Source organism: Centropristis striata, chromosome 10 (genome assembly GCF_030273125.1).
Source record: "Centropristis striata isolate RG_2023a ecotype Rhode Island chromosome 10, C.striata_1.0, whole genome shotgun sequence".
NCBI classification, from domain to species: domain Eukaryota; kingdom Metazoa; phylum Chordata; class Actinopteri; order Perciformes; family Serranidae; genus Centropristis; species Centropristis striata.
Window position 1 is genome coordinate 24581131 of NC_081526.1, and position 15856 is coordinate 24596986.

A 15856-nucleotide genomic window follows, 5' to 3' on the forward strand; every position below is an offset into this window, starting at 1 on the left:
TAAAAAAACTTCAGCAATAATAATAATAAAATTAAAAGCTGTCTCTTCTTATTCGACTCTTTTTTTACTTTGTCTTTCATTAAGCAAACTATACAAAAGCTACATTTCAAATTAACGCAAACTGCTCAGTTTTTAAAATGACATAAAAAAAAAATAACAGCTGAAGCTTTCCATGGACTCCTTCCACACTTTAGGCTACTTTATCTATCAAAGAAAAAGTATTTCAAACTACCCTACTCATTTATATTTTGCTCTAAAATTGGTTTGTGGGGAAGTTTTCAAAGCCAGCTGTATTTTTATTTTCTCAAATCCCTCCTTTGTGAATGAGTGGCGCTGACAGGCTGAGACACAGGCCGGTGCAGCGACCTTTATCCAGCAGCGCAGCGCACCGGAGCGGGTGGGCCCCGGGGTCCGTGTGTCCCGGGGACTCCGCCTCACACACAGGACTGTGGTAGTAGCCTAGGCTCTAAACTACAGATAACGTCATAGTGCAGCTCACAAATTGTGATTTAAGTCATAATTATGTGAGAGATTAAAATAATCAGTAATGAGTTAACAGTGTAGCTCATCATATCTGATGTTAATGATTCATTACATTAATATCTTCATCCATCTATGATTCATTTGCACCTTTACATGTAGTCGGCAGCTACAATTTAATTCTTTACTTTCGAGCGGTTTCCAAATACAGCAGAGCACTTCGTGTGTATCTGCTGAGCTCATTTCTCATTGGCTTCAACGCCCCGGACAGGACAGGACAGGACGGGACAGACAGCGAGGCCGGAGGTCTCAGTCTTTGTCACATCAGCCTCCACTTGTTGGAAACAAACCAGCGGTTGCACAAGTCTCAGAATGGAGCTGCCAAATAATTAGACGGTGTTATTACAGGGCTTTCGTGACGTGTTGGTCTGGACACGGCTCAATGCGACAAAATGGATCTAGTGTGCAACAAGCCGCTGACTGAACCCCAGACGGTGCCAGTAATGCCATTAAAATTTGTCATTGACCAGGTCAAACGACTACTTATTTAAATTGTTTCTATTGTGTTAAGTGACCTCATTTTTAATTAAGGCAATGCCAAATAGTAATTTAGCTTATTTGTGAGCTTGAACTATTGATAAAACTCTTTGTGCAGGAGGGTTTCCTATACACAACACACACACAGTGGAGGCATTCAATGGGTTTATTGAACTGTTCAGTTCCTTGACAATTGGGCGAAATTACATGACAAATTCAAAATCTCACTACATAACAAAAAGTCATCATACCCACCTGAGGTCAGGCTGCATGTCAGTCACAACCCCACACAGAAACACATTCACTCACACACTCATACGGCAGCAGACCTCAAACCTTATCTTACCTGAACTTGTCCATCCTACACGAATCAAGACTTACCAAGTGAGATGCCTTATTAATTAACTACAACAAATCTCAGGGACAGAACACGGACTGTATGCTCAACCGTTTCCGTACAATTCACTGGTTTCCCAAAGAGTCTGATAAAACAAAACTCATCACTGTGACTTTTTGTTTTCCCAATTGTGGCTCAATTTTATAACTCAATCTTAAACTAGGGGGGGAGGAGGAGGAGCAGTGGGAGTCAGCACATCACAGCAAGGCTAATAAAATTACATCATACAGGAAATGTCCTCTCCTCCATTACCCATAGGCCCCCTTATCATAGACGAGACACGTATCCTGTTGTAGGTTTGTGGTTCAGTCATGGGCAGCTTGAGAGTCGAGGCTGAATTCACCTGCACTGCAGCTACTTCAAATATAACACACGCTCAACCTTTGCTCCCCGGTCAACATGCTGCTGTCATTTAGAAAAAAATATATATACATGGCAGACAGAGCTGAAGCAGAAAAAAAGCTGTAGAATTATATGGTGAACAGAGGTTATAGGCAAAGGAAGTAAGGTAGGTGGAAGACACAAACCTGTCAGCTGGACGGGAAGTTAACTGTGCTTTTAAAGGCTGTGCTGTGATTTGTTACCACTGCATCAGCCACTTTAGGAACCAAAAAAAAAACAGGAAAACCACAGGCCAACTCCCAAGCTGCGCACGAGTTTTTACAGTAGACTGAACTAGACAAAGTCACACACACTCTTCTACATCAGGAACTGGCTTTCTATTGTAGTTTGCTGGCTGTGAAGACATGTAAGAAGAGCACAGGCGCACAGTTTCTCGCTGTTACACCAGAGTTAAGACTTATGGGGCAAGGGACATGTTATAGCATTCTACATCAAAAGTTCAAGTTCCCTAAAAATTAAAACAGGGGGGAAAAAAAGCACAAACAAGAGTCATCTGTGCGGTGGGGATGAAGGAGGATGGAGGAAGCAGCCAGGTCCTTCGAGGGCGAAGAGCTGCCTCCTCTTCCAGGCTGGGAAGGACAACGTGGGCCTTTCACAGGGACGAGCAAGTTAATACACCGGGTCGCACCCCTTTCCTCAGCCTTCCTTTAGCACTTCCAAAACGAAGCGAGCGTTCCACAGAGGAGGAGGAGGGGTGGGGTCAAATGCTGAGGAGGGAGAGCTGGATGGGGATGAAGGCAGGGCATGACGTGGACGAAGGGGGAGCAGTCTCATTCGGTGGCCTTGAGGGAGAAGGAGAGCTTGGGCCTGGATTTGCCCTTGCCGAGGATGATTTTCTGCTCCTCCTTTTGCTGCCTCTGACGGTCCTGCTCCAGCTTCATGCGCTCCTCGTGAATCTTTCTCTGCTCCTCTACAATACGCAACTGTTCCTCAGCCTGTCCAACACAAAGCAGAAACAATAAGGTCAGACAAGGACTAAAATATATATATTTTAAGCCAAGTGCCCACAAGCTACTGGCATTGTCTTAAACCACTTTTTTCCAGCATCACATTGTCTGCTTCTCTTTTTGTGCGCAACCTCAGCTTATCCAAATCAAGCCTGAATCAAATAAACACTGCTTTACAAATTAGTCAGACTAAAGCATATATAGCCAATAGCAGAGAAAACCCACTGGATTCTTAACCAATGCTGATAACCATCAATTCAAAGCCACTCAATAGAAGTGGTTCTTGCCAAAAGGACTATTAAGTTATTTGGTCATGTTGTGGTGTGGTGAAAGCCTTGAGGTCTCAATCAGTGGAGGACAGAGATTTGGAAGTAAAGACACATAAGTGACATTAAAAGCACATAAACCAGACATGATGTGCGTTGGTTTTTCTTACTGCACTTAGATTTGGCAAGTTATTAGTGACATTATTTATCATTGGATGTGATCAGGACAGTTAAATTTCAGACAAAATAATTTCTGGGTACCAATGTGATGCAAACATATACAATAAATATTATAATATAAATATTCTTGTGGAATGTTGTAAAAATATAACTGGATTTTGACAACATTAAAATGTGATAAAGACAGCATGGATAAACAATTAAAGACAGTTAGGAGTTTGACTTAAATGGGATAAATGTATTTAAAAGAGGCAGGAAAGAAGCAGCTTTGCTGTTCACAGAGCAGGGCGTACCAGCTTGGCCTGAGCGTCGGCGATCTTGCGGTTATTCTCCTCCAGGATTTTTTCCAGCTCCTCCCGCTTAGATTTTTCTTCCTCCTACACGGGTGACACGGTTCCATGTTAGCGCACGAACAGGCTACTGCCACAAAGCACTTTATGTACATACACACACACGCTTGCCCTCTAATTGTCAAACACACTCGCCACACATACACACACAACTAACTCATTACACCACAGAGAAGATTGTTTAGCCTCTCGCACATGACCACACTGTGGCATTCTTTGCAGTCAGCCTGAATTGTTTTAAAAATACAAAGATGGGGCAAAAAGCATAAAGAAATTTTGGGGGACAAAAATCAACCCGCTATTTTTTCCCCTTCCCTCTATTGTTGTTAATAATCTCTTAGAAAAATTTAAAGCTAAGCCACATCTACGGGCACTAATTATTGTGCATTAATGTGAAAGACATTAAAATTTAAACACAAGAATTCAAAAAAAGGGGGAAACCCACTCATCACACTCATAAATAGAAGACAGATATAAATGACAGACAATACAATCTAGAAGAAAATACAATTGCTGATCTTTAACATCATTATAAGCAAGAGAAAAAAGGATATAAATAAAGGAGGGAATAGTTTTGGCTCACCAATGCATGTATACCTACGCATTTTCCTTGCCTGTGTACCTACACAACTGGTGAAAGCATTCGGCATTAAACGGTTGAATATTTACTGTCTCGTCCCGACTGTGTGGCCCCTGCAGAGACAGAGAAGCGCTCCTGGGGTGGGTGGGTGGGTGGGTAGGTATGGGGGGGATTCTGCCATACCGCGCCGGTGGCATTCCTCTTTATAACTGATCTCTGTACTGCTTAGCTTGCGCCTGCAGCCACAGCTCACATTCATTTTTATTGTTTTCCTTTCTTTACAGTGGCTCAGTTCCCACTGAGACGATAGCAGAGCGAAGGAGAGTACAGCACAAAGTGGTGTCTGTGTGTTCGAGGAGGACCATACCACGGTACACTTACAGTACAGGACACAAGTCACAGCTGAGCTGAAAGGCTGCAGGCCTTGGGGTTGGCGAGTTGTGTTTCCAAAATAAAAACACAAATGTATTTACAAATAATGTCAAACTTAGCAGCAACCCTATAGGAGAAGCAAGTCATCAGAACAAAACACAGTACATTTGTTTTTTTCTAGGGAGAAAAAAATAACTGTAAAAAATAAGGAATATCAGAAAATATAGATATATATTAACAGATAAAAGGTTAGACCAGAGATAGTTAACCTTGTCAAACAGGAAACAGGAAATGTAGTTGTCCTTCATTATGTATCCAAGAGCAGATGGCGTCTAACAGAAGATTCTCAAAACAAGGATTGTTAAAGAGAAGGTAAGGGGGTGATAAAGAAAACCTGTACAGGACAAACTGTCTGTGAATTACACAAATGTGATGAACATTTCTACACAACAAATTGTATGTAAAATGTCAAAAGAAACAGAGACAGGAAATCCCCACTCATGTTTCAAAAACGAATAGGAGTGTAATAAACATTGTAGATCTCTATCCAGCCGAAGCTTCCTTAGCTGAAAACTTTAAGACTGGCCTTCCTATTTTAGTTAGAGAGGGGCATGTCTAGTTCTACCTGTCCCATAGATAAACAATGTGTTGGATTGAGAGAGGAGAGTTCTAAAGAGAAGAGTGGTAGCATACAGACAAAGCAGAAGGCAGGAGAGGGGTGACCCAATAAGTCCACGTAGGTAAAGGAGGCATGCTTGGACTACATTTCTCAACCTATTAGTACCGAGCCACTGGCTACTCCCTGTGCAAGTCAGGGTCACTAGGCTTTAGCTGCCCTTCTCTTTCACAATACATTATTACTGTAGTGTAAACAAACCCCCTGTTCTTAATGAAGCCTGGAGAGGTGGGGTACAGATTGTCAGACTGCTGTCTACTTTTACGCTCTTAAATGCAAAGAGAAAAAAGTAGCAAATGGACTTGTATTCATTTTAAAGACGCATGAGAAGGGCCCTTTAAGAACTGCATAATAAAGAATGTTTAAGGGCTGGGCTTTTTCTTGGAACTCAAAGTAAAGCCTGGCTAAATTAAGGTACATTATACGCATTTGGGAAAAGTTTAAAAATGGCCAGTGATGTACTGAGACGGTGAGTGCAAATCATTAGTGTCATCTTTGAAAAAAAAAGAGCTTTTTATTACATACATGAGATGCTAACAAATATGAAAAGGAAAAGATTAAGCTGAACCAGGGAAAATTTGTTTTTGTAACCCCACCATGGCAAAACTCTCACTGGCATGTTAGGTGATCCCTTGACACAGAAAAATTAATATTGGCAAAATTCACTTTCCACCTTTGGTATGAAACAGTCAATCATCATTCTTAAAGCCTTAATTGCTGCTTCAGTTTCAGCAAAACTCTTGTTCCCCCACTCCCAGCCTCTCAATGCACAACCTGGTAAGTGGCTGCAAGAAAATAAAGCATATATTGTGGTGCAATATTTCAGAAGCAGGAAATGTGTCTGTTCTATAATTTTCATTTACATGTTGCCTTTTTCCTCAGAGAGCAGCGTGCACTTAAGTTCATGCACAAGTGTAAGTGTCTCATATTTAAAAAAATTGACCATATTTTGAATTACACCAAAACTTAATCTTAATAAGGACAACATTAGATAAACATAAATATAGGGAGTACTTGATTGGTCAAGAGAAAGTCTAAATATGCATTATGTTTTGTATGTTGTGTGCACAAGAATTCATGGTAATGCTTTGTAACTATTAAATACATTCTATCCCTGCTGGACGGCCACTTCCAGGCTCTGCAAATACCCTCCCTGCAGTGAAACTTGTGCCATGGCAAGATTACATTCTGGAAAGTGAATTAGGAGGGGCGTGAGGTCCCTCCACCTCCTACGCCCCCACATGTCCCGTAGAAAGGCACCAGTCAAAGCAGGTGACTGGGAGGGGTTAGGGGTTTGGGAGGTATGTAGGGAATGGAGGGGCTGCGTTCCAAACGACCGAGCGTTACCTCTCTGGCCTTCTGCGCTGCCAACTCTGCCTGCCGTTGTCTCTCCAGCTCCTCCAGCAGCTGCCGCTCCATGATGCGCTTTGCCTCCTCAACACGCCGCAGCACCTCCCGTTCTATTTCATCTTTCCTCTTCTCCAGCTCCTCCTCCACCCGCTTGGCCACCAGTTCCTCCACTCGTCGTGCAGTCTCCTCTTCGATCAGCTTCTCCTCGATCTCCTGCTGCCTGCTGGAGGATCGGCCAAAGAAACAGATGAGAGGAGGAATGAGATCAAACATATACAAGGGCTGTTGAAAGGAAATCATGAATGGAACCGATTTAAGAACTAAAAAATAAATACATTTAAATTAAAATACTGAAAATGTTTTGTGGCTTTTTATGAAATCACTCAAAACTTTACCTGCAACAGTTTTTGATTTTGGTTTCTAGCAAGTCCAGTGTAGTTTTTCCACTGGCCTGTTATAACATGCAGTGTTGTCTTCAAATGCATTTTCCCTGTGCTGTCACAGCAGGGCCAACCACAGGGCCATAATATTGTAGGCCACTGTGGTCACTTTTCATTGAAACCAATAGCTCACAGTAAGAGCATAGGAGAGAAGACAAACTGACCAGCTCGGTATGTGTGGTCATGTAGAAAACTGAACAGAAAGTGCAGTTTTAAATATTAACTATGTTAAGGGGTCAGTAGACAAAATCTATGTTGTCTAAAACATACATTAAACAGAATGTGATCATTTGCTCATTCTTAGCAAAGTTGGGTGTGTATACTGTTGTCTCACAATGCAATGCAAAAATTAAAGTATGAACACACATGCACAACATTAAAATGAATTCTAAATGGCAATGAGCTCCAGAAAATTCAACAAAGGCATTGAAGAGTACTTGACATTCACATGTTCAATATTATATTGTAGAAAACAGTATACTAACAGAATAAGTATATAGCTGTATGTTAAATGTTGAAAGGGGCACTATGGTAAAATAAGATACAAGCAGTGGACTGGTTAGATGAAGACCTACAGAGACAGGTGAACATTCAACATGTCATCATGTACACAACACATTTTACCAAGTCATTTCATCTGCCAAGGAGGTTATGTTTTTTGTTCAGATTTCAACAGAATTATGAAAAACAAATGGCCTGATTTACATGAAACTTGGTGGAAGACAGTAACATAGGCCAACGAAGAACCCCTTACATCTTGGAGCCAATCTGAATTATCATGGGGTGGATACACATATTTTTAATATAGTTAGCACTGCAGGATACTTGTGCTGCATTGATGGGTATATCAGTATAAACCAGAAACATTACTTCCTGGTCATATTTCATGGCTCACCTAATCCATTTCCTTTGTTCTACATTGGTACATGAAAAATGGGACCAGCTATCAAGGTGTTGTTTAAACACTGAGCAATAATACACAACACACCTTATTATAAGTGTCCATGTTGTTTCCAAATTACATCTTAGAGCTTGTGAACGTGCTTTTGACGTAAGAACAACCGCTCAACTTGGAATGTGAATGCACCATTGGCCTTGGTTAAAGTCTGTGCTCTCCAAGTGCCACTATAAATTATGCATGTTAAATGTCAGAAATTTGGCATACTATTTCAGCCTACTACCCTATCATGAATAGATGAGTGTATCCAGTACAGTGGCAGAGCAGACTGATAGGTCACCTGCCATCCTGTTTACCTCTTAAAAACGCTTTTACATTGCTCTTTTTTTTCTCCACCCTGAAGAGGAAGCTATTAAGAGTTGGAGGGTGTGTTGTCACATTGCTTCTGGCACAACTGTAAACACACAACGTACCATGCCTGGATCTGATTTCATTCAGTCAGCCACTGGGAAACCAGAGACGCTACCCAACCAAGGCCCAAGTCTTTGCTTATCTACCAAGTCTCTGTGTCGTGATATTTACATTTGTATACCTGGTTAAGTGGCCCTGTGGCCATGAAGCACTAAAAAGGAGCCACTCAGGACGACAGGTGTCATATCTCAGGTGTAGGTGTGCCTTTGGCTACCACACACACCTTCACAATAGCGGCTTTCCTGTCCAACAGATAGATCCGCCAGCAGACAATAAACGGATCGTAGTCATTATGTGTGGCAACTACTGCAGTGCTATAAGACGCACAGTAGTGACAGTGTTGCACATTTGCTCCTGAAGCAGCAACTTCATTGCTGCAGCAGCTGATCCAACCATTGCTGCATAGTCAGGCACTTGAATGTTAAAACATTAAGCTGCATTCACACCAAATCAGGCGATGCAGTACTTAGCTGCAGGGTTGTGCAGCAGAGTTGGCTTGTAATTTAAATGGCCAATTTGTGTGACATCACGTTGTGAACTTTAACTCCCCAATGCAGCATAAGTAGACTTTATAGTTCACATTAACTGCTTTTCTTCATGGTGTTTTTGTGATATTGTTTTTTTCCCGCCGCACTTGAAGGCAGTGCAGCACCTAAACTAGGAAAGACAGAGAGACTGTGCCATGTGCTGGAGCTTTAAAATTCTAGTACCATGGTTGTTTTTGTCCCTCGTCCCATGGCAGTCAGTGGCAGGGATTTATTGTAGCCTACTCACCCACCAACTTGCAACTTTGATTCTCCCAAAGGAGAGTCTATTTCAACTAATAATGCTGCACCACCTGCTCTGGTGTGAATGCAGCCTTAGGAGGGGTACTTTGGATATAGGCTACTGGACCAACTTACTAGTTTCACACTTTAAGCTTGCTTTCTTGAGCGCATTCAGTGTGTAAATTGGGCAAGAGTTTTCATTAGTAAATATGACCAAAGATTTAAAATTATTATTTGGACTGTCACAGCAAGGAAGAAACTGGAGGACTTTCGTCTTGAATGGCGGAGACAAAATGCAGACCGCTGATTCCATTATTATTAAACTGTCATGAATGATTTGCTGACCCCAGAGTCATTGGATGACAAACTGCACAGCCCTTCATGCATTATATTAAGGATCAATAGCCTGTCTTGGAGTCTTCTGTACAGCTGCTGTAGTCAGTGACTTGTTACCGTCAATCTATGACAATCTTAGGGATGATTAATTTATTTCAAAATGACTAAAAAGAAAATAATCACTCCCTCATCACAACTGTAGTCTGTACATGTTGTAAATAATAATAATGTAAAAGACAAATAACAGTGGTTCATTTAAAATCCAAATGGCTTCATAAATAAACTTGAAGTGCAATCCACTAGGGCTGGGCGATATATCGATATAAAAGATATGATATATTTTTAAATGTGATATAGAATTGGACCATATCGCATACATCGATATAGTTCAAATTTGCACTGTGATCCTATTTTTATTCAAGATATTTTTTTTAATTTGAATTTGCACTTTATGGAGCATTGATTTAAAAAAAAAAAAAAAAAGGTTCTCCTGTTATACAGTATTTCTGTTCACTTAAATGAACTGTTTCAATAAAACTACTTGATACATGTCATATTTGACTTCGACTTTGACTGAACATTTGCTCTCACTTTGCGATAAAAATATCGGGATATAGATCATATACCGATATTCAGACTAAATGTATTGGGATATGACTTTTGGTGCATATCGCCCAGCCCTATTCAATCTGTAAAGGTGAGCTCCTGCATGCAACTGTCTGCTCTGACATGGGTAATAATGCTGTGTTCGATTGCACTCAGAGCTCGGAAAGATCCGACCTCCAAGTGGGAAAAGTGCAATAGAACGGCCCTTGAACTTGGGATTCCTACTCGGGAATTCGGGTAGGATCCAAGCAGCCCGAGTAGGTCGGAAATGCGTGGAAAATGTCAAAGCAAAATGTCGCCACACACCATGAAAGGTAAACAGTCACTTTATCTTCAACATTAAGTCTGTTATGTGTCGTTTAATTTAGCATTTGTGTTACTAAAAGTGTAGGATTACTTTGTAGTGGTATTTGCACTCCCACTCTGTTAATTAAAGAGTTTGTGTGAGTGTAGTAGGGACGAAAAAGCAGAGTAACAGTGTAAAAAATATTATAGTTTTTCCCATATTTAAACTACATTAGTCTATAAGGTGTAATACTGCACTTCTTTTTATTATATCCAGGAAATTGATAAGATTTAATTATATTTTTGTCTCTTAAATATTTGCAGACCACAATTCCACCCTATATTTGGATCCAGAGAGGACACAACCATTTAACTGTATGTTGTATCAAGTAGCTGATGTACTTCCCGAGAATAATTTTTAAATGCTCGAAAGACATCCAAACAAACATCAATTCGCTGTGGCCGGCCATGTTTTCCGAGGTCGAGCAATGATACGCATTTGCCTCGGAAGTCGGAATTTCCAACTTGGATCTTTCCAAGTTCCGAGCGCAATCTAACGCAGCATAATCTCCATGTGTAGTCGGGGCCTGTAGAGCCATTAGCTCACTAGTGCTAAGAGCTAACGCTTGCTATACAAATGAATGCAGCTAACCTAGCCTATTGTAATTATTGTAGAGCGACTTTGTTGCTATATTTACCGACTTTTCAGACCCCCTTAGAGACTATTTTTCAAAAAAGCGACTGGCGACAAATCCAGCGACTTTTTCTGGTGTTATTGAAATCTATTGAATCTGGTGTACTCGTTCTTACCGTTCTTAGCAGGGGCCAGAGGCTCATTAAAAAAAAGAGTAAAAGCGAGTTGAAGCAACCCAGTCCTCCTGCAGCAGTCTCTCCCACCTGCAGAGCCGGAGGGGATGCTAACCCGTTAGCATCCAGTCTATGAATGTGCTGCTGCTGCAGGAGGTGTTCACTTAGCAATCTCTGTTTACAACAAGCACCAGGCACTCTGTGCACACACTTAAAACTGTTTCTATTGTTTGTTCAAAAGTAGTGCAATAAAAATACAGATGTTTTCCCTAACATGATGAATATTCATGTTTAATCATTGTGATTACAATATTAATCAAAATAATCGTTATTATCATTTTGGCCATAATCGTGCAGCCCTAACTGAGAATGTGCAAAAAAAACTATCTTGACAAAAAATGACATAGGCGATTATTTTAACAGTGTGACGAAATCGATGTAGTTCAAATTTGCACTGTGATCCTTGTGATCCTATTTTTATTCAAGATATTTCTTGAACTTAAATGTGCACTTTATGGAGCTTAGATTTTCTAAAAAGGTACTCCTGTTGTTATACAGTATTTATGTTCACTTAACTAGTTTCAATAAAACTACTTGTGACATGTCATATTTGGCTTTGACTGAATATTAGCTTTCACTTTACGATAAAAATATCGGGATATACATCATATATCGATATTCAGCCTAAATGTATCGGGATATGACTTTTGGTCCATATCGCCCAGCCCTAAATCCATCTGTAAAGGTGAGCTCCTGCATGCAGCTGTCTGCTCTGACAGGGATAATAATCTCTGTGTATTCGGGCCTGTAGAGCCGCTAGCTCACTAGTGCTAAGAGCTAACGCTAGCTATTCAAATGAACGCAGCTAGCCTAGCCTAGCTTAGCTTAGCACATACTGCAGTCAAATACAGGCAAAGTTATGTAATGTTAAAGGTGCCATGTCATTTATTGAATTATACTTACATCTTCCTCTGTCTCTCCATCTCTGCCCTCCTCTCCTCCTCCTCCTTCCTCTGCTTCTCGTCCAGAGCGTTCCTCTTGCTCAGCGTCCTGCCGAAGATGTCGATGCGCTCCGGCGGCGAGGCAGCTCTCTCTCTGCGGGACGAGGCTGTGGTAGACCGGGACCGAGAACGAGATTCTCTGCGTCGGTTCCTTTTCGATTCCCGGGACTTGGACCGCTTCTTGGACCTCTCTCTGTCTCTGGACCGGGACCGCGACCGGCTCCGTTTCTTGCTGTGCTTGCTGCTTTTGGAGTGTTTGGAGCGGGACGAGCTGCGGCTCCGGGATCGGCCCATGTTGACCACCTCCACTAGTCGAGCGCCTTGTGTCTGATATGTGTGTAATATCTAGAATGCCTTTCCACCTGCTCCTTTTTAAACTTATTATTTACAATATCTGACCTAGTAGACTTGCCTCAATTACTCTATTATGGAGAAATAATCATTCAAAGCTGGTTGTTATTTGCCCCACTAACTCTCTGTAAAGAAAGATGGCGGTTTGACGAGTTTGTAGTTTCCCAGCAGGCACCGCGGCTTTCGTTAATTCCCGGCGGTCTTCGGAATTACCCGAATTACCCAGTCACCCATGAGTGAAACGTGCAGTCCTCAAGCTTGACTTCCAACCTACAAATTAATTTGAAAGCCATAGATATACTTTTATATTATAGCAATACAGATAGGAAAATCCAACACTTAATTCATTTGATTATTGTAATGGTGAAATTCCACATACACGAAGCCAAATTTTCCAAAGGTCGACCTTTCTTTCCTGTTTTTGAAATTTAATTCAACAACTTGAATGTATCAAAAAAAAATGATAATAACAAATGTATACATACTGTTAACATAATTCAAGAAATATTTGGAGAAAGGTAATATGTCATGCCTTTTTCTTTTTTCCTCCTTCCTTTTTTTTTTTTATTATTCTGTTTAATTTACACCTGTGCTGATTTATACACTCCATCACTCCATTCACTTTGTCTCATATTTATTTTCTCAATTTGTGATGCCAGACTTTGTTTTGTTCTACCCAAGATGAATCTTCTGACTGTAATTGGAATTTCTCAATAAAGTTTTGAAAAAAAAAGAAAAATAAGTCCTCAAGCTTAATGAAATCAATTGAAAGCTAAATATATTACATTATAAAATGTGCGCATATTAGCATGACTTAAAGTGACGTGTGTGGTTTTATTGTTATATCCCATTCATGATTAGGCCTTTTGCTATGGTGGTCAAGTCAGTTCTACAGCCCAAAGTCCTGACTTTCCCAGATGACTTCCCATTCTCTTTATACATACTTTGCACTTTTGATAGATTGCACAGCACAAGGTCAAGGTTACACATCATTTTAGGTACACAGAATGCATTTAAATCTTATTAAAGTTATCGAGGGGGAAAAAGCTTATTTGTGTGCATAAATAATAAACGCATTCTCTAAATACACAGCGTATATAATTTACAAATGTGTGGACTAGAAGTACTTAATGTGCTCTGAAATTAATAATGTGTGTGCACAAATTACCAACACAACAGTAAGCAAAGATTTAAAAGAGGTTTATTACGTGATGTCAAAGATAACACAGCATTGTAAACAGGGACAGATTTCACACATGAATGAATTAGGACATTTGCAAAAAAAAGATTAATTAGTTTTTATTTTTTTTAAATCCACTTCTCTTTCTCTAATCTTAAATTTAAATACATGACATGTGTCAATGGCACAAAATATGTCAAATATAATTTGTTTTCACTACAGTGCATTTAAAAAAACACAGGCTATAGGGGGCAGTGCCAAAAAAAAAGAAGCATCTATATAGGACAGCCTGTATGGCACTGCATCACTACCCAGTGCACTCCATCTCATGTTCATCACTGGAAGGCACCGACGAGTGTTATGTGGGACACCTTTCCATGTAAGGGCACATATAAGTGCACTGAGAAAGCACCTGAGAGGGCACTTTTTCGGTTTTTGTGTGTTTGCTTGCACTGAGGGGGCTGTCCCTCCTCTAGGGAGTCACATGAAATAGTGTAACGGTGTTATGTCATCCTTGTTTTCTTTAGTCCACTACATCAAGGCCTCCTACTCAATATATATAAATAACTACTGAGACTGTTTCTGAAGTGGTCTCCCAACTTTGGGACTGTGTCAGATAAGGTTCCTGATTTAATTTTGCCAATATTACCATAATATTGCTGCATTAAAGCGTAGGTCTTCACTGCAAAAAACATGAAGCTTACCAAGTATTTTCTTCTTATAACTAGCAATAGTATCTTAATTATATTTTTTTGAGTATAATCTACCTACTGACCAGAGCTTTATGTGCTTATTTAATTATTATTATTATTATTATTATTATTATTATTATTATTATTATGCACTTTTGTAATTATCTTATTGTTTACAGACTTCTTTTTAGGATTGACATTGTGAGCTTTTTCATGCTTTTCAAGCTATTTAACTGTTGAATATGGTGAGTTTTTACCTAAAATATTCCAATTGAGAGTTTTAGTTGCACGTAGGTTGAATGATATTTCAAAAGCATTTTCTATCAAAACGTGCTCGGTTTAAATATTGCTGGCTTATTTTAATGTTACTACAGTCGGGCTATTCAAGCCACAATTGCTCAAAATAAGTATATTTGGATTTATTTCAAGCTATCATTGGTTTTCCAGTGCCTAGATATTTCTTATTTATTTAAAGAATTCTTACAAAGAAAAACTTACTTACTGCACTGCCGGATAATTTTACTTATTTCGAGCATGTATTTGCTTAATTCTAGTTAATTATTTCTTATTTTTGTCAGTTGGTTTTTGCAGTGTTTTAGGCATGCCTTTGACACCAAATTTAAAAGGAAAAACATTTTTTTTCAGGTCTTGAAATTTAAAACATATGAGAGAAAAGAAAAAGCTCAGTCAGTGAGCCACTGAGAAGAGTAGAGTCACTGAGTAAAATGAACCTTAGAAGTGTCAACTGTAATGGCTAATTGCTGCTTTTCTTTTTTTATGACAGCAAGCAGAGCAGAGCAACACCGATGTCATTTTTTGTCCCTATTTGACCTATATTTAACTCTGCATGTGTCCATTTTAAGTGTTGTTTTCATGCACTATCATGGGCTAAAATGATGCTTTTATCAGAGCTTGTAAATATAGTGACAAGGACATCAGATAACCAACCAAAAGACAGAGCAAGGGGGGAAAAAAAACACAACTTGACAATTACACAGTCCTGCACTAAAAGATTGCCATTCCACTCTGGTAAAATGAGGCCATTGTGATAACTCTCCCCAGAGTGCTGCGCTCGAAATAAACTGCCATTACTATATTTAAAAACACATAACTCAAAAGCCCAGTGAATCAGCTTTAAAAAGGTCACACCACTCAAGCTAAAAATGAAAGTGCTGTAACTTCACAGAGATTTTTTGTCATTCAGTTTTTTCTTCTAATTACCTGCAGCTTACAGCATCTCTGAATCTAATTTTAGTAGAAATAAATAATTTGTTCACGTGGAGACACGCTGTGTGCAGCTTCAATTGTTGATAAAGATTTCTTTTCGTTGTTGTGAACTGATAACAGTTGTCAGATGACTCACTTTCATTCCTACTCAAATAAAAAGGGCCTTTGTGTTGAGTAATTGCATTAATCCATAAACCTGTATTGTCAGATTGAGTGTGAGCACCACCGCAGAAATACACATATCCTAAGAATGAAAAC

The 15856-nt window shown here is 39.8% G+C and overlaps 1 protein-coding gene across 2 annotated transcripts; it reads right to left on the minus strand.

The window, feature by feature from the left end:
* Positions 1 to 1169: 1169 nt before the first annotated feature.
* On the minus strand, positions 1170 to 12711 carry arglu1a (arginine and glutamate rich 1a). Of its 2 annotated transcripts, none has more exons than XM_059342635.1 (4): positions 12111 to 12711; positions 6535 to 6757; positions 3503 to 3586; positions 1170 to 2751 (listed from the first exon to the last, which is right to left on the minus strand). In XM_059342635.1, exons 1-4 carry the CDS (start codon positions 12440 to 12442, stop codon positions 2587 to 2589), a joined length of 804 nt encoding a protein of 267 aa, XP_059198618.1. In that variant the 5' UTR covers positions 12443 to 12711; the 3' UTR covers positions 1170 to 2586. The 2 variants fall into 2 exon arrangements, with proteins under 2 accessions (XP_059198618.1, XP_059198617.1); XM_059342634.1 differs by having other exon boundaries at positions 6535 to 6760; positions 12111 to 12709.
* Positions 12712 to 15856: the final 3145 nt, after the last annotated feature.